Below are 25,506 nucleotides of genomic sequence, written 5' to 3'. Positions count from 1 at the left end.
AATAGAAGGCCCAGGAAAGGGAAGAATGGGGGGGTGTAGAAATGCAGGGTGTATATGTACATGAATCACCTTCAATAACCACCATATCAAAACAAGAGGGTTCGTACTACATGATACCAGTTTATCATCATGTGTGCAGGGATTTCTGACAAAGACTAACAACAGAACTTTTCTGAAGAGTCATGGTACAAATGAATACACATCTGGGTCATCTGGAGTGATTTCTAAATGATAAGAGAGGAGAAGGTCAGGGACTGTAAGGCCACAGAACAAAGTATTAAAGGAGGAGATGCAAAGAATTCTTGGGTGAGTCAGCCTGGAAACAATTGGAAAAAGAGTCTAGGATGTTCATAGGAGCAAAAGTTGAATAATACACTAGAAGAAATTATCCAGCAAAAGCAAACACCACTGCATTTGTTGGATAACATCCATTAGTGCAAACTATCTGGGAGAAACAGCAACAGGCAAAGAAATACCCTAATTTTAATCTCATCCAGGAAAAGAAATGCATGAAGTACTCAAAGAGTATGTATAGGGGGCTAGTATGTGATCAAACAGTAATTGATTATAACCCGGTAAGTTGATTATGATCTGGTTTCAGTAATGCTTGATGTATTTTGCTACTTACAGCAGGATCCAAAATAAGGAAATAAAAATAGCTGGACAGGAATGAGCCAAGAATTCATTAATCATGTGAGAAAAGAGGAGCCTGAGCCATGCTGTACTAGCTTGGATAAGTGCTCGTGTTGATAAAATTAAAGTTCTGAAAGTTTTCTTTCTTATGGTCATTGTTAGAGTTTCATTTTTCTAAAATAGTATACTGTGAAAGGAGTTAGGTCCAATATAAAAATGTGAGGATTGCTAAAGCTATGTAATTTGTCATAATTAAAATTGAAATGGGGTCAATTTGCAGACTAGGGCATGGTAAGTTACACTGTGGCACAACTCTGGCATGGCTATTGTGCAACTTCCAGAAATTCTTTGTGGTCATATGGAATTAATTCATTACAGTGCCTTTAATGAATGAATGATTTCATACTGCATGGGTTGTAGGGGTAAAATATTGTTTTCTTGGCTGTACTAAGGTTTGAACTCATGGTCTTACAAAACAGCCTTATATTTCCTTTGGTTATTTTTCTGGATAGGGTCTTCTGTTCTTTGCCTGAGGACAATCTTGGACTGAGATTCTCCTGTTTATGTTTTATAGGTAGTTGATGGACAAGTACCACCACTAGTTTATTTGTTGAGATGGGGGTCTCACTAATTTTTTGCCTGGGCTAGACTCAACATAACAGTTTTCCTGCTCTCTGCCTCTCAAGTAACTTGATTATAGACATGGGCCACAGTATCCAGCCACAAACATACATATATACATACACATATATACATGTATGTATATATCTGCATATATATATACACATATACATAACTATCTAGACAGAAAGATTTTTCTTGGTTGCATTTGGAAAATTTTCTAGATTCTCAAGAAAAAGCAACTACTTTACTCCTATTGGCTGTGGCTATTTTTTTTATTAGTGAAAGCCTCATAAGACTCTAAATTATCTCTTAGTAGGAAAGTAAAGGGAAACATATGACTTGCTTATGACCACAAGGCTTTATAGATCTTGATGAAAACACTGCAGTGTTGAAGGCAGTGGTCCAGAGCTTTCCATGCTTTGCCAACGTTTCTAGAAGCCATTGACTAAACAGTCAGTGTAATGTCTAGAAAGAAGGTTCACAGGATGACTGCACACACAGACTCTACCAACACTCCACGGACCACACCTAAAGTCTTGTCTTAGAGACAGTCAGCTGCCTATAAACTAAGGAGAGTGGACCATACTATTTACCATCCTCATTTTCCTCAGAATCAATTTGCCTAGGAGAATTTCAAGGAAGATCTGTCCTCTTTCCTGTTTGAGTGTTCAGTTCTTTGTTATTTTTGTCATTTGGAGATTATTAAACTGCCCCTAAAGGCACATGTTATTCCTTTTGTATGTCTAATATAGATCTGAAATTTACATTAGTTTAAGGAACCAGTGGATTTCTTTTCTATTTTTAGTCATCCTTGTTTCTGCTTCATTTACTTTTGAATTTTCTAAGAATTGCTACAGCCAATCTTTCTCTTGAAGAACATCTCATCAAAACACAGTTTTATTTTATTTTTAGGATCCTTGCACAGATGTAAAAATACTAGAAGGGATCTGAGTGGAGGATAGCTTTTATGTAATTTGAAAATACTTGGCTTAATGGAAGTGTTCATATTTATTGAATTTCAACAATTTAAAAAGAATCCAGGCAGCTTTAACCATGAATTTCAGTCAGGAAGAAGACTTAGGGTTATATGACAACCATTTAGGAGTTTTCCCAACAGTACGTACTGATGTTTTGGTTTAGATTCCAGAATTTGGCAAGGGGAATAGGCGACTATCACATTCTCCTTCTATTAGTAATAAAAAAGAAGGAAGTTACGAGACATGGAATCTGCCTTTGGCTTCCTACTTATTCCTGTCCATATACTGAATGCTGAGCTCTTTGTTCACAAAACAGAGAGTATATTGTTTTGTAACACAGCATGAGTGAGTGCTATTTTAATCAGAACCAAAACTGATCAGAACATCTTGGCAAGCTGTTCTTCAAGAAAACTCACACCTGGGCAGCATCATTGTGTTCTTTCTCAAGAGGTTTGTTTGCTACTTGCTTTGATGTAGAATGGATTAGAAAAAAAATATTTCTAATTTCCAGAGACAGACATTTACAAGGTTCCACGAAAAGCAGTGGTGTTCTGCATGCTTGCAACACGGGTTGTCAAAGGGCTAGACCAGCAAGGTAGGGGCCCTCTCCACACATGTCCAGACACACCGCCTGGCACCCCGGGACTCACCGGCAGGGCAGGATTCTGACCACATCGTTGGGCTTGTACCCTTCAATGCACACGGCACAGTTGTCAAAATCGGACTCAGTTTCCTGAAAGGGAAGCAGCCGGATGAGCCTAATGTGAGCTTTGGTCCTTGGGTCAACAGCTACAGAAAATGAAGCAGAGCTGGTCTGCAGCAGGAGCTTTCAACAGGTCTGCTGCCAATTTTCTTAATCAATAATTTACTATCAGCTTAGTTTCCTTTCGAACGCCACGTTTTCTTTCTGGATTCCACTTCAGCACTCCTGTGAGTGAAACCGTCTTGTCGTGTAGAATTCCCAACAGTGCTACCAATCACAATGAGACGTGACATACCAAAACCCCAAGGGTCAGAAACAACGTTTATGGAGAAGCATCTGAATGACATTTAATCCACCTATTCCTTTTGAATCTAAGGTATAAAAAGAAATGTAAAGAAAAACAAAAAAGTCCTAATTTTTCTAAGTATACGTATCTGCTTTCAGATCTTTTTATTCATTACTCACAGAACGGTCCTTGCACTTTTGCTATTCTTTTTTTCTTTTTTTTTTTTACGTGGGGAAAAATAATGACCAAAATGTTAACTCTAAATTTGGTAATTCTTTCAGATAAATTTTGTCTCATTAAATCCAACGTGTTTTCATATGGGTAAACAAACAAACCAATGACAGCACATCATCTGTGAGAAAGATCGGTGATTCATGCTGGAGACCCGTTGTACACAGGGGTTGGGAATGCTCTAAGGAGCCCTAAACCCACATGCTGTTCCAAACTCATTCCTCTAAGCTTCGCTGGGAGCTGAGCGGCTGTGGGCTGGGCCCACATTGCCTTTTTAGTCTTCCTCAAGACTGGCAGTTGTCTTTGGCTTTATGTTACCATCCTGCAGGGAGAGAGGCTGTTGCTATGACTTTGGAGTTCTATACTAAGCTCAGAGGGAGAAAAATGTCCTTCCTACATTTAAACCTCAGACTTAAGTGGAGAACATAACCCAGTACAGAAACCCGTCTTTTCTGCAAGGATTCCTGGAAATACTTTATTGGGTCACAATGCTAGAGGTGTGTGACACTGGGTTGAAGTAATGAAATTGTTTGAATATTGGCTTTTGTTTCCTTTTCTTTTTGTTTGTTTGTTTTCTCTTTGGCATTGGCTGCTAGAAAGCTAAATTTGAGGCCTGTTTCTCTTATACTGATGCATTTGTGCATCAATCCCATCCTGGCTTTGTCTATGGTATTGCGTGCTTGCTTTTCTGTTGCTTTAAGTAATATGTTAGAGAATACATTTACATAGCAAATACTTATAGGCAAACTTTTACATGCAATTATTTTTCCCATACTTCCTTCTTTCCTACCCCTTCTTTGAATACCTTTTCATTAAAAAGAAATTCTTTTTGTTTTGATTTAAAGGAAGAGGCCATTACCTTGTCACCTTTCTTGATGGTTCTGACTTGGAGCTTGCTGATGGCTTTCTTTGCTGCATCTCCAAGTCGGCGCTGAAAAACCAAGAGCTACTTGTTAGTAATAAAGACGTGCCGTTCTGGACTGCATTTCTGATGTCACTTGGCAAAGCAAGGCAGCTGTCTCTGGCATCATGCACGTGTGGCATGAACATTAAGGACGTTGGCCGGCAGGGATGGGGCAGAGTGAGACCGGCTCTCCTGAGTCTATGCAGGAGCTCAGTCATTGGGTTCTTTACTGCGCCAAGGACATAGGAATAGGAAATTTACAGGCCTTGCTCAAACTGAAATCTTGCATAAAGCCTGAATGGAGACTGTTGGCATCGGAACCTGAGGTCTATCACAAGAAAAAATCTTTCCCTGGTGATTCTCAGAAATGTGGAGCAAAGGATGGCTGAAGAAGGCTGAAGTCAGCTGTAAGCAGACCTAGACCCTGTAGCTGAGAGTTAGCCTTCTATCCAAGGTGAAGATTCTTCCTCCCTTCTCTCTGGATGTTCTCTAACCAACACAGATTCAATCCTTTTGTTTGCTTGTTTGTTTTTCCATTAAACAAATGGCAGGAGTTGGGAATCTTGGTACTTTCATTTTTTTGGATTTGATCTGAACAAGTACAAGAAAAATATTTACTAGTAACTGGTCTCTTAACAATAGTGAAGGTGAATTGTTTTAAGGTAACAAAACCAGAACCATACATTAACATGAAAAAAAACCCTCTAACAAATAGTACAAGGGTGGTGAACCATAACAGGTCTTCGTTGAACCCAAGACACATAAATTAGTGACCATGTAAATATTTAAGAAACTGAAAAAATACACTTTCCTCTTCATCTCCTCTGTGTTAGCAATGCAGTGAAGGTGGTCAAAACAAAAAATGATGAGGCCAAAAGAAATGAGGGACACAAAGACACAAAACACAGTATGGGGTCTTAAAAAATGACATCCTAAAATACGGAGGCTGGTGGGTGAATTCTTTGGGCCAAAGGAGACTCAAGAGCCTCAGAAGCAAAGTGTCTCCCTGAGTTCTTTCTCCTACCCTGAAATGAGTCATGAGGACTGGAATTTCTCTTCTCCAGGGCAAATCATGAGAATTTGAACCCTCATTCCCAAATGAGCTGTGAAACCTCAAAAGACCACTCCCCCTTCTCCCTTGAAGACCCTCATCTCAAAAGGGGCCTGCCCCACGTTCAGACTGAAGGAATGCTTCACAGAGAACCCAAACCAATATAAAGCAAACAGGCCTTGCCTCTCTACCCCAGTCTATCACTAGATCACTGTGCAACCACACTTCTACACGGAATCCAAGAATAAAGGCAGTTTTCTCCTGGGTCTTTGGAGGCTTCCGTGCCATGTGAAACTGTGACTAAATAAATCCAGTGTGTTTTTCTCCTGTTAATCTCTCGTGTCATCAGATTGGTTGGCCGTGACCATTCTGTTGGGGGAGGACATGTTCCTGCCAAATGACACCACCAGAACCGAGTTTGCATACGTGGCATCTCAGCTGATTGGATAACTATAGCTGACTCCTCTCTTCCCCCCAAAACTATTGTTTTAAATTGTGCTAATCACCATCACCTCCATCACCGAGGAGAAAATAATGAAGTGTTCTGAGTTCTAGGTGCAGGAAGGACGCTGGCAAACTAAGCGGCATGCAGCCAAGTGGCTCAGAGTGACTCCCGCCTCATCCTCACGTGTTCTCCTCCATGAAAAGGATTCTCCCAGACCCAGCCCAAGGGGTGGAAATCATCCCACAGCCTGTGACGGAGAGCTAGGCTGTGTGGATGGCACTGATGATGCTGTCACGTGCCCCGGGTTGAATCCCAGCGCTGTTCTGTGTGAGCGGTGTCGTAGAGGAAGGCGATGCGTCAGCTCACTGCTCACTTTATAGATGTGACTTTCCCCTGTGTCTTCTGTCAGCCTGGGAGCTCAGCCTGTTCTTCTAGAGCAGTTTCAGGGGTAATTTTAGTTCTTATTCTTTACGAGATAGACACTTTTCTGCCTACTCTGTGTTGGTGGCTGACACTTGCCATACTCCTTTCTCTCTCCCTGTAAAGTTCAAGTTTGTCTGAAATCCCACTACCTCTTCTGTTCCAACATAACGTGAGCACCTATGTGTGCAACAAGAAACAAAAGGAACATGAGTTATGCATGTGCAGAGAGTGGAAGGCGGGCTTCCGGGACGGGGAAGACTTCACGAAAGTGTTCTGGAAGGTCATATACAATATATTTTGTACATTCAGAGTTTTGTTCTTTACACTAAAATAAGTTCTCCGAGATTTAATTCTAAAAATGTAGTGGAAAAAGATGTGAAAATGTAGACAATCTTATTACACAAATCTTGAAAGGAACATCAGAAGATTGATAAATTTAGCTACACAAAACCCAAAAAATGTTTTTATGCCCACATGCACCGTAAAATTAAAAACAACAATAAGCTGGGAGAAAAGATAACTGCATTCTATATTGTAAAGAGGGCTAATCATCATGATGAGAAAGAAAATAACTGACAACTTTACTGAAAAGCAACCAACTGGTATGAACAGATATTTCACAGGGAAACATCAGCTTTCCTACCGGGCCTAAGAAGATGTTTAACATTTCTTCTAATTAAAAATGTGATACAATTTCTGAGTTAGCAAATCATAGCATAAAAGCTAAAACACATTCTTTTGAGAATATGGTAAACTAATTTCTAGATACTGCTGGGTTAAAGTATAAATTGTTTCCACAGTTCCTGGCAGATAATTTTGCATCTCTCTTAGAGTTTTAGATACATATACCTGTGCCTTAGAAATTGCACTTCCAGGATTTACAGTACACTTTCAAATACTCTACATATCATGTGAAAATGTTTTTCTTTAGGAGACAACATGTTTGGCCAGGTGCTGGTGGCTCACACGTGTAATCCTCACTACTCAGTTAAGCTGAGATCTGAGGATAATGACTTGAAGCCAGCTGAGGCAGGAAAGGCCTTGAGACTCTTATCTCCAATTAACCACCTAAAAAGGGGAAGTGGAGATGATGTGGCTCTAAGTGGTAGAGTGCTGGCCTTGAGCAAAAACAAAACAAAACCCTCGAGGACAGTACCCAGGCCCTAGGTTCCAGCACCATGACCGACAAGAAAAATAAAAGACAACATGTCTGTTAATGGGAAGTGGTTAAATAAACGTCACATACAGGAGCAACAGAATGCTATGTCGTCTTTAGCGATTAGAAGGCAGCATCTTGGTTTGGAGGCTAAGATGAAGTGAGAGAAAAGAGTAAAGAGTTAAACATGCCTTGGTTTTGTTTAGATAATACACAAATGTGTATACATACACAGAAGTATGTGCATTTACATGTGCGGAAAATATTCCCAGAACAGAAAAAAAAAATCCTCGGAGTAGAACGTGAGCAGCTGTGGCAAATACATGGGAAGGAATAGCTTTTTCATCATATTCGATTTTAGACAAAAGTAATTGCTTTAAAAATAGCCTTATTTTGAAAAATCTCTATTTCTCCTGCTGTGCTGGAAGAGAATAATTATGGCTCTTTCAAATTATGTTGGTACTATCAGCATGCTCTAGGTTCATGTCCCTTTTCCCTTCATTATTCTTGGCCTAATTAAATAAATGTCCCCCCGAAAGCAGTAAACATGAGGGATCGATCATGCCATTGTACACACCACATCTGGTCAGACATCCACGTACAGATATTTAAGAGACATCTGAAAAAAACTATTCCCCGGCCAGCTATGTTTTTTGTCAAGTGGAAATAGCAGGTAGTTTCGACTTTGTCTTGACACACTTTCTGTGATTTTTTTTTCAGTTTATACAGTGACATGCATTGCTTCTGCAATAACTTTTAAAGGTTATGATATATATTTATTTAAAACACTTTGCTACTCACCTGGCTCCTGTCCCTTGCATTTGCGTATCGAAACCTCTGGATATAGTAAAAGACCAGCCATGCGAGGGAAATGATCATCAGGACAATGAAGGAGATGGAGACAAACACAACCGAAGTGCGGCTCACGTATTTCTGCAAGTTCCGGGTCCCGATGGTGATGTACATGGTCACCGTGACATTCCTTTCCAGCAGGCTCACTAGCTCCTTCCCCTTTGGCTCGGGGATCATTATGGCCACAATGTCTTCCACACCTGTGGCAAGAGGGCTCATCGTAAAAAGTGTCCGGGCTCACAAAGGAGAATCCTAGGCCAGGCTGAGAACATCAGATCCCATTTTCCTTCAGCTACCTTAGGAAGCTTTTCTCTTGTCCACACCAAAACACCAAAATGGGATTCATGACCTTGGCACCAGTAAGGCCAGGATGAAGCTACTCTTCCATCTCACTATGTGCTGAGCCTGGCTTGCCACCACAAAGAACCAAGTGCTCAGCTACATGTTGTAGTCTCTGGGTCCTCCAGGAGGGCAAAGGGTAAAACACCTATTATTACGCTACCTGCCTGGTTCTCTCTCTCTTCCTCCCTCCAGGCTCACAGATCCTGTGAACATTCAGTCACAGAGTTCCAAATACCATTGTCAAGGCAATTTTCTCTGATGGTGGATACCCAAGCAACCAAAAAAGACAGGCTGGGGCTGGGAAGGTGGCTCAATGGTAGAGTGCTTGCCTTGCATGCATGAGGCCCTGGGTTTGATCCTCAGCACCACATAAGCAGAAAAGGCCAGAGGTGGTGCTGTGGTTCAAGAGGTAGAGCGCTGGCCTTGAGCTGAAGAGCTGAGGGACAGCATCCAGGCCCAGAGTTCAGGCTCCAGGCCCCACAAAAAAAGGAAGAAAGAAAGGAAAAGACTTTCTGAAAGATCTCTGGTATGACTAGCCAAGCTAAAATAGTGCTCTCGGGGCTACTTTCTGCTTATTTTACCTACTTTAAGGGAAACAGTTTTGTGACCCCGTACTAAGCAAAGGGAAGATGTAGGGTAGATAATTCCAGGGCTGTTTTGCCTCCCCTTTCTCACATATTCCCACTATTCTGCCTCGTTCACCAGACAATTAAAAACCAGCAGCACGTTTCTTAAAGTCTGAGTTATGGGGGTTTGAACACCATGCACAGGGTAGCCTCTGGGTAAGGAGTCCTAAGGTCTCTACTTGGGGTCCTTTTGTAAGAACGTGACACCAGACTTGAAGCAACCGAACCTGTTCCCAGCCTGCTACGCAGGAGACAATGCTAGGTTCTTTATGGGTGTCCAGGGGTCAGCTCAGATCAAACCCACAAGAGAAGACATGAAACAGTAAGGGCATGCAGCCCCACACCCGTGTGGAAATAACCCGCCATTTGAAGGGACCACAGTTTGAAGGGAGATGATCTATAACTGGCACTTTGCAGACACAGAATAAAATGAAACCCAGCGACAGTTGTTTACAGTTGGCTTCCGCTCGTCCTGCAGTTGGTCAGCCCACGTTTGCTCAGAATGCTGCGAGTGTTTCAGAAGCTACGGAGGGCTTCCCTATTCAGGTTTTCAGTCTTACAGTCTTGGTAGTGTTTCACTGTGGCTAACTACTTCCAAAGCTAACCACATTAGCACTCTTTATTTCTCATTATGAAATACTTTTCTATCATTAAACAAGCCCGCTATATATAAAAGTGGCTGTGTAATACATCTTGTGTGTATTTTGAGATTTCCTACATTGGTCCCACTTAAAATCATAAAGTCAGTGACTGTTTGGGTTGTTTTGTTTTGGAGAAATACTTAAATTGATGGCTCAAATTCCAACTTTATCGAATCCTGCCGCTCCTTTTCCTTTTGTGTTTACTTTGGCCAGCGGCTCATGTGGTCTGGGGTTTTGCAAGGGATTAAGGCTGCTGGCAGGTTTAGATTCTACAGAAACATGATCTTCTTTGTACACTGGACTAGTCTAGCCTGGGGAAGTTCACCCCAGTGCTGCAGCTATTTAGGTAATGAGAGAATCGTAAGCTCTCATTTCATTTAGTGCCTATGCATATTCATTAGACACAGTCATTGAAAGCTCTAGAATTAGATTGTTTTTGTGGGCAGTATTTTGGGGGGCCATTATGAGGATTCTTCTTCTTAGACATGCATAAATTTATTGTTTATTTCAGTAGACAAATCCCATTAATATATTCCTTAATAGCTCCCAATTTGGGTACTTGTATTTAAATGTTTATCTCCATGCAAGAACATAGAAGCACTGATTTAAAATAGCTTGTTGAATTTCTGCATTTAAATCTCAAACAAATCCAAGTGATTTCATAACAACATTATGTATATATATATATATATCTTACAATGGATTAGAAGAAGAGAGATTAGAATGATGCACACATATATATAGAGATTTCTCTCTCTATATATATTGCTATATATGCACACAGGCATTTATGATAGGCAAAAAGAACATAACAAAATTGAGATTTGTTTTTTGAAATGAAAATGTCAGGCCTATCTTGTACCTTGTTTATTTTTTGTGAGTTTGACCTCTGTCCTATCTTCTGCTGAACCTGGTCCAGGCTCTGAGTCTTGTAGCTTTTAGCCTGTTTCCTGTCTGGTAGCTGAAATTGCTTCCTCACCATTTCCCCAGTCCCCACTCTATAGTTTTGCTACCACGCACATACACTTGACAAACCACAGAGTCGAAGAGTTAAGAGTGGGTCTTTACAATTGGACAGCATATTTAAAACCTCTGTTGACATTTAAAAAAAAAACAGGCAATCCAATTTTGATCTCCAGAAACCTTTAAATTGCTCAGTTTCTGTTATCAGGGACTTGAGAAAACACTTTCTCTGTAGAGAAAAGAACAATTAACTATCCTATACACTTTTTTAAAAAACTTAAATGCTTAGGTTTGAGATGTCTGTAGCACTTTGTTTTGGAGGTACCAGAGATTGAACTCAGGACCCTGTGCTTGCGAAGCAGGCACTCTACCACTTGAGCCATACAGCCAGTCCCGTCTGTAACACTGTTGAGCCTCTAATATATATTTGTTGAAGAAGAAAAACCCAGGAGTGGGGTGATTCTGTTCACCTCAACCTCAACCTTGTTCATTTTAATACTTATAATTAGGTTTTAGTTCTGGTGATGGAAAGGTGGATACAATTGTAGACCTGGGAGCAGGTCTAGAAAAAGCAGGTCCCAGAAAAAGTGGGAGCATCTCTAGATTTCAGTGCTTCCTTTAGCCATGGAGCACCTTCTTTGGTTCTATTTCACCTGGTCTTTGCAGGTAAGAAAGAAATCTGAACAAAAGTTCACAGAGACAAAGAATGTTTAAGAACCAGGAAAACCTCTACGTGTAAATTCAAGCCAGGTTGTTCAAACACTGCATTTAAAAAAAACACTTGCAAAACCAGAAGAGTCGTAGATATTACACAGAGCCTGTAGGCCCATCCTTCCCTATGCATCTGGGCCGGTGTGTAGCCAGCCTTTTCTGAATTCACGGGATCAGAACTCAATTTCAGCCTCCCGCATTCCTCCCTGTCCCTGTTCTGTGATTGTCTTGCTGTTGGCTCTTTAGGATATAGGTGATTTTAAGAAAAACTTTTGTTCCATTTGTAGATTATTTTGTATATATGCACTTGAACGCGACTGAAATTTAAATATTTGTCAGCTCTGGATTATCATCGATTCTCAAGTAATGTGTGAAATGATTATAAAAACTGTAAAGTACCATGTAAATGCAAAGTGTTATTACTTCTTTCTGCCTCGAGATATGTATTTTTGAATACGCATGACCAGTGCCACTTCTTCTCTATTCTTCCGTTCTTAAGATCCACTGTTGTTCAGCTCACTGGACTATCTGGAAGTTGGGGTACACTTTATCACGCAGAGGCCTTTTACGTGGTAATCCAGTGATGGGAAAATTGTACTCCCCAAGTCTATTTTCAACTGTCTTTTTACATGTTGGAGACAACAGCAAAACCATACTGCGGCTGCTACACATCCCACAATATTCCACATGCTTAAAACATTAATTGGCCGGGTGGGTGCCGGTGGCTCACGCCTGTAATCCTAGTAACTCAGGAGCCTGAGATCTGAGGATCGCAGTTGAAAGCCAGCCTGGGGAAGGAAAGTCCTTGAGACTCTTATCCCCAATTACCACTAGAAAACCAGAAGTGGCGCTGTGGCTCAAGTGGTAGAGTGCTAGCTTGAGCTGAAGAGCTGAGGGACAGCGCCCAGGCCCAGAGTTCAAGCCCCACTACTGACAAAAAAATAATTAATTGGCAGTTTTACTTAATATATGGCATTAAAAAACAAACAGGGTACTTCCCTGTAGCCTATTGAATGTGCCTTCAGCAAACACCATCACCAGCTGTAGTGATTTAATCTTATCATAGGTAGTGAGGACTTGGCTGTTTCTCAGGTGGCCCCAGGTCTGGATGTGGTTGTCTCTTTGGTTCCCAGAATTATTCTGTTCTTCACACTAACCATGCAGCTCAGTATGGCAGGAAATAGGATTGTGAGATTTTTTTTTCCACAAGGTCATGTAGGTGCAATTGGAATTGCAGATCAGGGCTTTATTATGATTGTTGTCATGGTGATAGTTTTTTTGGCTGATGTTCATCCAAAGAAAATACCAGTGTTAAACTGACCACAGGAGACACTGATTTTGGATTTGGACAGATATGAAGACCCGCCTCAGATCACAGTATTGCTTTTCTACAAGCCAGTCAGAGGGTGCCTGCCAAACCCAGTCTGTACAGTGTGGAAAGGAGGAAACTAAGACCTGAGACACTATCCAAGACAGAAGCAGGGGAGGAGTGGACCCACAAATAGGCTTCAAAAACCATTGAAAATTATGCCAAGATGCATTATTCTCATAAACCGATTTGGCGAATGGTAATCCCCTTATATAGCTATACAGAGGGAGACTATATGCTCAAGGATCATAAAAGTATAATTTTAAAAAATGATGGAAGTAAGCACCAGTGGCTCACCCCTGGAATCCCAGCCACTCTGGAGGCTGAGATCTGAAGATTGTAGTTCGAAGCCAGCCTGGGCAGGAAGTATGTGAGATTCTTACCACACACACACACACACACACACACACACACTCTCACACTCATCTCACATATATGTGTTTTTAATAATAAGGCAAAGGCAGCTGCATATTTGAGTTGCTGAGCAGCTGATAAGTCATCTTTCTGAATTTGATCTAAGTACATTCATTCTGACTGAAATTTTAGAAAAGTAATTTATATGGAAGTAATACTAACATTTTGTTAAAAGTCAGAGGTGGAATCGTGGCTGAGGTGGGAGAATACTCAGGGATAACATCCGGGCTCTGAGTTCAAGCCCCAGACACAGCATAAACACAAACACACATACACTCACACTCACACACACCTACATACACACGATGGAAATGGATTCTTCTCAGATAAATAATAATCTTCTAAATGCATGTTGTCATGCATACAATCGAAAATCTAAGCTTCCTGGAAAAGATTAAGCAATCATTTAAATATTCAAATCAAATAATTCTAACCTTTGGTCATTTATCCTGTACACTATAACGACTAATGTGTAAACTGAAGCAGCAAATCATCATCCTTTTACTTGGCTTTTTGTTTTTTCCAAAACCCTATGAAACACAAATCTTAAGGCTATAGTCTTTCATTTTAGAAAGTCACAGGTCACCAGCCTCAGGAATTAAGAGACTTTTCAGTCTTTTCAGGGAGGAACCTTCACAAGACATGTCCTGGAATCCTGACCCTGTTACATGTGCATCATTCGACTGTACAACTAACTTTCCTTTTACCTGCTGTTAGTATTGAATGATCTAAATTTTAGACAACCCTGGTATTTTATTTTTTCCCCCTGATGGTACAGGGAATGTACTCAAGGCTTCAGGCTCTGCAACTGAGCTACAACCTCAGCCTTAGACAGACATGTTAACCAAGTGCAATTTTAATATTCCATGCATCCACTTGTGCATGTTCTCAGCACGCTGCACCCTGGGGTCTTCTCTAAGACCTATCAGGTGGACCTGCTGTCCACATGGCGCACGCAGGAACCTGCTGTCTGCTGGTCATTGTTTTCCTTAGCTTGCTCCAAAATTGCTGCTTGTTTTCTCTTTCATAAGAACTCTCAAAATAAACTGAGATGATAAGCTTTTTCTTTTTACCACAATGACAGCTTTCATGTAAAAAATTACTTGCAAGTATACATTTCTGGAATTACAGAATCATACTAGTTCATTAGGACCAGAAAACTTTCCTCAGGAGAAATACACAACTCTGAATGCCAAGACTTCAATATTAAACACGATTCTAATTAAGGCAAAAGGCAGTTGCATATTTGGGTTGCTGAGCAACTGATAAGTCATCTTTCCACATCTGAGCCAAGTATGTTCATTCTCACTGAAATTTTAGAACAATAATTTATATGGAAATAATACTAACAGATAAAATTAGAGAGCAGAGAAAAGCATCATTTCCCTCCCAGTATCATGATATAATAATGTACACCAAATACAGAAAGACTAGAATTATGTTAACAATCAGCCTCAGATAAATCTTCATGGGGTCACTCAATAACTGAAAGGCTTAAAACAACACAAAATGTCTTTTGAAAAAACATACAATAAACCTGTGATTGTTCTAGAGGAAATGTCTTTATTGATAATCTCTCTCTGTCTCTCTCTCTCTCCCTCCATCCCCACCCCTCTCCAGTGCTTATTTAACCTCCCCTCACATACTGAAGTCAGAGACTAATATCAGAAGGTGACTTTACAATACTCTGGTGGCTGGCCACACAACAAAATTCACATTTAAGAAGCACCAAGCTAGGTTTGAGGGTGAGAAGAATTAGGCAATGTTAAAACCAAGGAAGGGTTTTACATATTCCCTGAATATTGTTGGCACTGCTGGCTGAAGTCATTCATAGGCTCACAAGAGCCTAGCACTAGCTAGTATTTTCTACTCAAAGTTGTCACCCCTGGCTTCGCTGGGACTATCTGGGTAGGAGGTTGTATTCAATCAGTCAATAACTGCTAATGGAAAGCCAGGCACCATTTGATGCTAAGAATGGCCAAAACAGGGTTAAAATCCTAGCCATTTCCCTTCACAGCTGTGTGACTTGAGCCCAACGTGTCTGCTTCTTGCCTCTTCAGGGGAGTAATTACTGCTCTGGCTACTTCTAAAGGACGGGCGGATACAGGTTAGATGCAGAAACTCATTCTTATCCAATGAAATGTGGCAGAAGCAAGACACCATTTTTGTTTCGAATGGACAGTCTAGTTTGAAAATGATGTACATGCAAGAAATCTTTGAAGAGCTCAGCAGTATATGGCAGCAGCATTGGGACGGCTGCAGTCCGTTTGATTCCCGACAGCAAGTAGCAGAGTTCATGATGTGGTACAGACCAGGGATAGAAGGAGGCAGAGCACCAGCAGGGAAAACACCACAGAACTGGGGGTAAAAATGCAGAGGAGTGGGAGAACGTTCTGGAAAACGACATTTGTGAGCCAATCCATAGAAAATGTGAGGAAAAATTTGCACATTTTCCCTACTTTGGGGAAACTGCCAACTTTCAGCTTCACGCACAAACTTCTCTTACAATCCACAGGGGGACCATGTGAATTCCATCAACATAGAAAGGCACGGGGCTTTGCTCTCAGCATGCCACATGTAGGAACTTACCCAACAAGATATTCAGTAAGTGTGAAACAATACTAATGTAGGTATTCACTGCAGTCAACTTCTTATGTTTTAAGTGTAACTCAATAAATTGAGAAATACGATGCAACAGGCCATCAGTCTCAGACTGGTGGGGAAATGGCAGCCAATTCATCATGAAACGCTTCACAGATTTTGTAATGCACCAACCAGATGCATCGTTAGCTCCATATGCAGTGATACTGATTCACCGTCTTCTGATTCACTTTGTTAATAAATGGTGTCAGTTATTAGCCAAACCAGCTGGGGTGTTTTGTCATGGCAGCTAGATGCAAGGAATGCAGGCGCCATTCTAGACTCTTGTGCAGGGCTGTCCTCCAGCCTGGCTCACAGAGAACCTCCGGCACCCTACCCAGGAGCCACGATCACACCACTGAGCCAAACCCACGGTGAGCCTGGGGAGCCCAGGGTCCCAGAGTCTCAGCTGTCAGCCCTGACCATCGGCCTCTGCCCCATTTACTTCAAGAATCTCTTGGTGCCTGCTAGCTATCTTTTCGTGGCTTGATAAATCCTGATTTAGGTTTAGGAAATAGCTGCCTAGAAAAAGCGGTTGATTCCGTTGCAGATTATTACGTAGTAAAAGTAGCATCGAAGGGTTATAATTTTGTGCATTAGAAACACTTAATTTTCTGTGAACAAAGGAGCATGTGACGTGGCCTGTACTAGCTTGGCTCACTTACGCCAGGTCAGGTTATTTGATTCCTATCATGGACATCCCCATCAACAGCCTCTCATTCTAAGAACAGGCCTATGATGTCAGCCCTTAATCCATCCGCCTCACCCACCTCCTTCCTCTCCTCAGCCTCTTAAGCTTTGCCACACTGAATGATTAAGAGCTTAGGTCCAGCATGGTTATGTAAACACTCACTATTTCTGTCTTATAAAAGCACTTCCCTTGTGAGTTTCTCCATACCCTCCTCAGATTGGAGAAAGCGTCTCCTCACTGAGCGAGCTTGCGCTGGACATGGTATAGTTAGGCCTAATCCTAGGAACAAATTGCAGGTCTGCTGCAGGCACCATGAGACAAGACTATAATTCTAACAGGTACTGCAGTCATGCAGTGGAGGTGAGCTCGGAGACGCGGCTGGGCAAATGCAGGCTCTCCTTGTAGCCCCAGACCTGCTGCTCTGGACACCCTGCTTGTCCTCACTGAGCTACCATTTTCTCAACAATCAACTCTGCCTTCCTGACCTCAACAGTGTCTTCTCATTGTTCTATGACTTTTAAATGTTTTAAGGAGATCTTTCTCCATTCCAAAAGGGAAAGAAACTGTATCTATAATATTCATGAGGTACTTGGTGCCACAGCATCCTGTGACACACACAGTAGGTTAGGTTCAGCACCAGGTGACACGCATAGTAGGTTAGGTTTAGCACTGTGCGACACACAGTAGATTAGATTTACCATCTTCACTCTGAAATACTGTGATTTGCTTGGGAGAGTTGACATCACTTTCTGCCTAATAGATATTTCTTGAGCATGCACAAAATTACTTATCACTTACTGTGTGAAGACATAATAGACAAACATTTAAAGACTAAGCTTTGAGAACCCCGGTGAAAACAGGCCTTGAAATGTTTGTAGGGAGCAAATACACATAATACACAATAGCTCTATATGGACAGGCTTTAAGATAAATTTCCACCACACAGAAAGTAAGTACCACAGGGCACAACTCTTTAGGAGAGATGGAAGATGTACTTAGTGATGCCTCTCCACCGATCCACAGCTCTTGAAAACCACCAGGGAAATCTGTCTGCTGAAGTCCTCTGGTGGGTCTGAGATGGGAAGTGGTGTCAACCAGCCCATGGTACACTTTACCATAGTGAAATCTCAACTATTTTGAATGGCCAGACTAGTTTTCTTTCTAATACCACTTCTTTTGGTATTTGCCTTTCATTGGACCTCTGTTTTCAGAGGCTAGAGTAAGGATTAAAGGAGGAATGATGTATAACACCTTTACTCACTTTTGTGCATTTCTCTTTTGATTGGCTAGTTTAGCAGTCAGTCCTGCACTCGCCTATAAACCAACTAACCCCTCCCTCTGTGTGACAGCAATAAGAATCACCCAACCCAAGAAAGCAACACCTGGTAACACGGAACAAAGGAAGGGAATGCAACTAAAACCTAGACAAATGTCAACTTCATTTCTGTTTAATTCTCTTAGTAGTACGTGATTGCAATGGATGCATTAGCTTAGGCAGCGGATGGTTGTTTAAGGTGACATTTGGGAATCTGGCTCTGCAAACACCTTTACCTATGTCCCAAGACAAGGAGGGCATGTGGGCTCAGAGCTCTGCTACTGATGCTCACTTGCACTTAAAAATTATTCTGAAATGGAGCTGGGAAGGTGGCTTAGTGGTAGAGTTCTTGCCTAGCATGCATGCAGCTCTGGGTTCGATTCCTCAGTAGCACATCAACAGAAAAACCTGGAAGTGGTGCTGTGGCTCAAGTGATACAGTGCTAGCCTTGAGCAAATAAAGCTCAGGGATAGTGCCCAGGCCCTGAGTTCAAGTCCCAGGACTGGGGAAAAAACAAATTATACTGAAATAATTTATTTTTCCTAACCATTAAGAATATTTGGAAAATTAATGTTTTTAGCTGCAATTTCCCAAAAAATATATGTGTGGTGTGTATATTCAATTTGATAACATATTGAAAATAGTTTTAGTCTAAAATATAAATACTTATACAAAAAATAAAAGAAAGCTATAGCTGTCTGAGAAAGGTAATCCCTAGCAGGGAAAAATAGTTCTTACTTCCAAAGGGCATTTCAAAGTTTCCAGCCTTCGCTCGTTTTGTATTTTATGATTCTGGTTTTCAAAGTAACATAATGATTCCCTAAATTTAGAAAGGAACTGAGGTAATAATAAATTGCCATCCTTTCTTTTTATAGTCTAGTTCTAGTGATTCATACATTCACACACCTGAAGTACAGAAAGAGCTGGAAAGCAACAGCTCTCACCCTTATTTTAATATGACAGATTTATTGAGCATTCACATTTATTTATATGTAAAATAGTGAGAATTTTTCTAAATGCAAGCTGAGAAAATAACTCTTCCTTGGAAAATGAAAGGCCCTAGATAAGTATTTGGTTTTGCCCTATTAACTGTGTAACTGGCCTAATTAGTAAGTATCTCTGAGACTCAACTTCTCTCTCTCTGTAGGTAAGTGGACTGTTTAGATAATTGATAAAGTCTAAGCCAGGTCTAAAACTCATCTTGTTTTATGATTCAGTTGATATTTGATAACCTTAAATATCTCAATAAACTTGGAAGCTCGCGTGGCATTCTACTCACATTTTCTTTTCTTACATTTATATGTACAACTGGAAAGCCTGGAGTAGTACTTATCTGTAATTCCACAACTCGGAAGGCAGAATGAGGAGCATCATAATTGGAGGCCAATTGGGCTACATAGATCACCATGGAGTGAGATTCTGTCTCACCCCACCACCACCACAAAACAAAACAAAATCCCCACAGAGCAAGCAAACAAAGGTCACATCCCAAAGACAGGATGGCTCCCGTTCTTTGTTGGAAAGAGCACCAACCCAAAAGAACCGCGCCTCATTGCGTCCTGCACCCTCCTCACCTCCTCTCCTTCCCAGGACTCATGTGCCACACATGTGTTATTGAGCTCCAAGATAACTGCTCATCATTGTTCTTTCTTTCTAGAAGTCAGAAAGCAAAATGCACAGTAAGACTCAGCTGGGAACAGTCAGCTGCCAGCAGGTTGATGTTACAGGTTTCAGAAGAATTAGTATTCAATTTAATCTTGGCTCATTGTAAATCCTATCCCCTTTCCAATACCTCAAATACCTCTGAGTGATCAAGTTACAAAACCAGGAATTCACTGAATTATTAATGGAAATAGCTTTCTATTATCTAGCTATCTTATTAAAACACTAAAAAAAAGGTTATAAGGCTTACATAAGGAATTTCCTTAGATTTGAGAGGATAGAAAATTAAACAGTTTCCATTGCTAATGGTACAGTCTTAGGTCACATAACTTGTGTACTTTGATATTGGATCAATTATAAATTGTAATATGCAATACCAAATGGCTATATTTTCATGTAGGTATTTAGTATGTTTGGTGTTTTGGTTCTTGCTTTAGGTGTTGAGTATTCAGATAGGTGTGTGTGTGTCTGTGTGTGTGTGTGTGTATAACAGTAGTAACAGGAATAAGCTGACACGCATTACAACCTGCCTATTTCACATTTCCCTACCTTCTGTGTCTTGTTGGACCCATGGAGACATAGAACCACCATCTCCATTCCTATCAGAAAATAGTAGGGGTCCCTCACTGAAGACTTCTTAACAGTGAAGAATGAGGAAGGAAGAATTCTCCCCTATATGGTATGTGAACCTAAGAATACTTGCATTTGTCTAAGTGAAGGACAGGAAGGCTCTAAGTTAAAACCCTGAGCAAGGAAGTTGTGACTGGAAATGGAAAAATGTATTCCAGTCTGCTCCACCCAAATTCTACCAGGGCTCAGCCACCCTGGCTAGATCCCAGATGCACTGGAAGGCGATTATACATGAGGCAGGCTCTTCTATCAAGAGACAGATATACTTTGTAGATCTCAGTTTTGGAATTTTAGCATGTTAGATTTCAGTATACATTTTAAAATTCTATAATTGGCATTTGACATGTGTTTTAGATTTGTCCTCTTTTCATAGTGTCTAAGCCATTTTGCTAATTGGGTTCACTTTTTAAAAATTGATTTGTAGAAGTTAATTTATGTATGCCTTGTTATTGAATATATGTAGTGAAAGTATCTTCTTCTAATAAATGATTGTCTTTCCACTTTCTTAATGGATTCTTTTAATAAGCATACATTGCCAAGTTAAGATGACTTCATTAATCTTTCCAGAGTCTGTGCTGTTTATTTCCAAGTAAAGTCATCTTCACAGAACATTACAAAGATAGCCACCTTGGCATTTCTCCAAAAGATTGCTTTAGTTTTCACTTCTGAAATTCTAATTTCTCTTACATTCATTGTTTATATAGCAAAGGGTGAGTTTAGAAATCTTTATCTTCCTCATGGATAGCTGATGGACTTATCAGAATTCATTTAAAATAGCATCCTCTCTGCTCTGCACTGAAGTGGAGAGAGTTCACACTAAGTGGTCCCCTGGTGTGATCTGAACTCTCTGCTGTGCTATTATTCTATTTGTCTTTTCCAGCATGAATCACATGCTGCCGAAATTACTGGGATTTATTACAAGTGTCGATGTCCATACTGTAAGCCAGGCTACACTGATCTCTTTATTCAGTATTGGCTATAAGTCTTAAGCTTTTTTGCATTTTCATAAAAATTTAACATTCGCCTTTCAATGTCCACATAGATAGGTGCTGTATGAAAGTTCATGACCTGGGTGGCTTTCATTGAGATTCACTGTGTTTCCTATCAATTTTGGAAGGATACTCATCATTAATTAGCTGAGAAAACGAAACTATAGTCACTAAATAGTGGAATTTCTTTTTCAAATGGTGGGATTTATAAAAGAAAATACCAATAAAAGCAGATAAGAACATGAGACAACTGGAAAGTATATATGGGCTCAGTGATACAAATGATGGAAAGTTATCTGACCAAGCTAAATGTAGCTTATACATCATTCAGTGACTTCACCCCAACCTTTCATGCTGCTCATGTCCTTCTGCACGCGTGATACCTTTCCTTCTGCGGTGATTAGCGTAGAGCACCAGCCCCACTGCAGTACCCACACTGCAGCGTACCTCTCCTCCAGCCTAAGTCACTGTGTTCACATGGACCCAGAGTTCATCAGGCCGACCCGTCATTGGTTCTGTTCACCCACCTCCTGTGGGGACAGATGATACATACCTGTGGGAATGGTGATTTAGTAAGAAATACTACCAATTAGTCACTAGTACTTTCCTATCCACCACCTATTTGTTTTCAAATTCTTCCTAGCTCCTCCTGCATTTCCTGCATGAAATTTTCTCCAGATGAAAGGGAAGGAAATCCTATTCTCATAGACACCCAGGTTCTCTCTTTCCCTGCCCCCCTCTTCCTCTCTCTCTCTAATTTCACCTTCACATAATTGTCTGTGTTCACATCCACCACCTTTCACTGGGGCTGTGGGCTGTGCTGTTCCTGCATGTCTGCCATTGTATCTGCCCCACACACTGCAAGCAATCCACAGGCAGAAATCTCTGCTCGCTTCCTCTCGGCTCCCTGCCTGGTGCTCTCCTCCTGAATGTTCAATAATGCTGGTTCATTTTTGAACTGAATCCGGAAGGAGACCGCAGGATGTCTGTGAGTGAAGTTACCTGATTGGGTTGCTTTCCAAGAAGCCTGCCACGTGAATGGCTCTTAAACAAATGCCCAAACTCAACACAGCAGTCTCCTTTCATGCACAAATTTTCCTTCCTGTCGTTTTAGTCACCAGGTCCAGTACATCCAAAACTAGTAAGTGGAAAATTCTAGAAATAAATGACTCTAATATTTCGTTGCATATATGGTTGTCACTATTCTATTAGTGCTTATAATTGTTAGTCTTGGTATTTTCACAATAAAAAAACTGTTAGTCTCAGTGTGCCTAATTTATATATTGAACTTCATCATAGATAAGAGAGGTATAGGAAAAAATGTGATATACAATGGGTCCAGACTTTCCATGACTCTAAGCAAGGGTCTTAGAATAGACATGGCTCTCTGGGTAAGAAAACAGCTAAAGAAAGCTGCTTACAGAAGTGACAGCAAGGTGATGAACAATTGTACTAAGACTCAGGAAAGTGGCTTAAATCAGGATGTGAAAATACTTGGGCTGTCTGGAATAAGTGGTCAGGGATGATCGGCCTTCATTAATAAAATCTGAAATTGAAGGAGATTTTTCAAATATAATTTTAAAAGCAGTAATTCTCTTGGGGCATATTAAGTTGCTTAAATTTTTAACATGGGAGAATTGGAGCTTTATATTGTGGTTCGAAAGTCCTTGATTTTTTTATCCCAGAGATTTGATTTACTCACGTTGAATCTAAAGACAACCTGTGTCAAAGGATTGCATTTGTTTTGCATTGAGTCCTATCCGTCAGATCATCTATGTTCAGGTTTCCAGAGAGGACTATAAACGGGATCCATATCCTAGTTGGGAATACTTGCAAATTACACATTAGGGAAGCAAACTAAGTTCTATCCTCTCCTTCATAGAGAGACAGAGCCCTCAGGCTGCTTAGAGTTGCAGACTGGTTTCTGGGGGAACTTCCCAACTGGGATAGAGAGGTTCTACCCACATCTATCACTGAAGCAGCCTCTGATAGAGGTTCACCAGAACCCCCACCTCTGCCCCACGGAGCTGCCCTTTGGGTCTTGGGGAGTCACAGAGACAGGACGGGTCATCTCTACTGGGTGGCCCCAGGGAGGAGGGCTGTCTAGGCTCTGGCACCACAAGTTCTGAGGTCTGCAGGAGGAGCAGTGTGTCTTGAAGGCCAAACAAGGTTTTACGAAGTACAGCGTCTCCTGACTAGGCCAATGAATAGCACAGAGGTTACTTGATGGCTTTTGTTTTAATATGCACAACTATGGCACATTTTTATCTCCAGGTATTTAAAAATACCTTCTTTATAATGAGCCAAAGTCAGGGTACTCCTGATCACAGATATTTCAGTATTAAATAAAATGCTGGAACTATTCTCCTAACAATGGAAAGCTGGAGCTTTGAAGGTTTTTGATGCAATACTGAGAGAAAAATAGTTGCTGGAAGGCATGCAACTGTACTTGATTTTACATTTTTTTCCTATCATAATGCAGAAAGCCAGGCATCTCACCCTGAAAAATTCAAAAGAACCAAAAGAAAACCTCATTTTCCTGAAAACCTTGCCTAAGGGTCTAGAGGTCTGCGTGGGCAGTGGGCTGCCGCTGCCGAGAGTTCCCCCACACGCCCTTTTCTGGCTGAGTGAGTGGTCTGGCTCACTGCTGGCCTTGAAGTCAAGTTGATGTGAGGCTCATTTTGGCTCAATCATGTTATTGCGATGTGGCCTGGACTTGGGGAACTCCACCAAGTCCTTAAAACTGCATGGATTAAAAAGAATCATTTATGTCCAAGCACCTGGCACAGTACCAATAGATACCTATCACCTCCTCCCTTCCCTCTGCTTCTCACCTGTGTTTAACTTGCATTGTAAAATCCTAACCAAAGTGGATCAACCACAGTAAGTGTGACCGAAGGCGACTGCCATTCACTGGATGGTTACAAAACTCCGTGCCAGGATACACAACACCAAGACTCGGATTCACATGCACAAAAATCTCCTTAGAGGGAAAGGAATTTTGGACACATGTCAAGGGATGTACCTAGTGGTTGTGAAGAACAAAGAACCCTTTTGATATGAACTTGAGCTTCAAGACTTCATCATCTTCTAAGGCTGTATTTCTGGTTAACCTCATTCCTTTTGAGTACAGCTACTCCTTAGAAACCTCTTTCTTTCATTAATCACTGCCAATCGTATTGAAGTCATTGTGAAATAAAGAGTCTTTTCTTTCAGAAAGCCTCAGTTCAAATCCCAGTGCGCGGGGCCTGTAGGGAGCTTCTGCTGATGGAGGTCAGTTGTGTTCTGAGAGAGCTGCCATAGCGGCCGACAAGCCGGGCCCAGCGGAGGCTGTACACCACACGGGGCCACTTCCAAAAGCTTGCAAAACAGTTGCAGGTAGTTAGTGTTCCTCTCCCTAAATGTGGCTGTTAATATAGGGTAAAGAAATTAGCTCCTCCCAGGTTGTACTATTAAGTGTGAGTGTGTGTGTGTGTGAGAGTGTGTGTGTGAGTGTGTGAGTGTGTGTGTGTGTGTGTGTGTGTGTGTGTGTACACAAACTCAGGAGAATGGGAAGCCCGTCATGGGCGACATCCCGAAAGTCCGCTGTGCTCTGCCTCTTCCTCCCATTTTGCTCCTTGTAAAAGATCACCTTTTACTCTCTGTACTTCACCTTGTAGGATGGTCTATAATTGCAGTCATTAACGATTCAAGATTGCCTTCTTTCACTCCCACTGAAGATTCACCCATGCCCTTTCTGCCTCGAGAGCTCGTTTCTTATTAACGCCAAATAATATTCCATCGTCTGAGGTTGTTGAGGTCGACTTCTTCCATGGGGCTCTCCACGGCATACTTGGTGGCACAGAATGGTAGACTGTTACAAAGACTTGATTAACCTCAAGGTGATTTTCTTCTTGCTCACAGCAGCGTCACCTCTCAGAGACGGCTGCCAGCACCAGCCGCCTGAGGACAGTTGTAAGGACCCTGTGAGGCGGGTGTGATAATCATTCTTATGATGCTTGCTTTGCATCTGACACGGCGTCCAATCAGGATCAAGAACGCTTTCCGGGCCAGGCACAGGTGGCTCATGCCTGTAATCCTAGCTACTCAGGAGGCTGAGATCTGAGGACCTCGGTTCAAAGCCAGCCTGGGCAGGAAAGACCGTGAGACTCCTATCTCCAATAAACCACCAGAAAACCGGAAGTGGTGCTGTGGCTCAAGTGGTAGAGCGCTCGCCTTGAGCTGAAGA

At 41.4% G+C, this 25,506-nt stretch overlaps 1 protein-coding gene across 1 annotated transcript in view; it reads right to left on the bottom strand.

The window, feature by feature from the left end:
* Positions 1–25,506, bottom strand: part of Rnf150 (ring finger protein 150) — a 128,522-nt gene that overhangs the window by 48,440 nt on the left and 54,576 nt on the right. The window contains exons 2-4 of the mRNA XM_013029527.1: positions 8,235–8,485; positions 4,314–4,385; positions 2,885–2,967 (exon numbers count right to left, since the gene is read on the bottom strand). Of these exons, the coding sequence (XP_012884981.1) occupies positions 2,885–2,967; positions 4,314–4,385; positions 8,235–8,485 (406 nt within the window). The remainder of the gene's footprint in view (positions 1–2,884; positions 2,968–4,313; positions 4,386–8,234; positions 8,486–25,506) is intronic.

Source organism: Dipodomys ordii, unplaced genomic scaffold (genome assembly GCF_000151885.1).
Source record: "Dipodomys ordii isolate 6190 unplaced genomic scaffold, Dord_2.0 Scaffold119, whole genome shotgun sequence".
Classification (NCBI taxonomy): domain Eukaryota; kingdom Metazoa; phylum Chordata; class Mammalia; order Rodentia; family Heteromyidae; genus Dipodomys; species Dipodomys ordii.
Note: the sequence above shows the minus strand (reverse complement) of the source record. Positions and strands in the feature narration are given on the sequence as shown.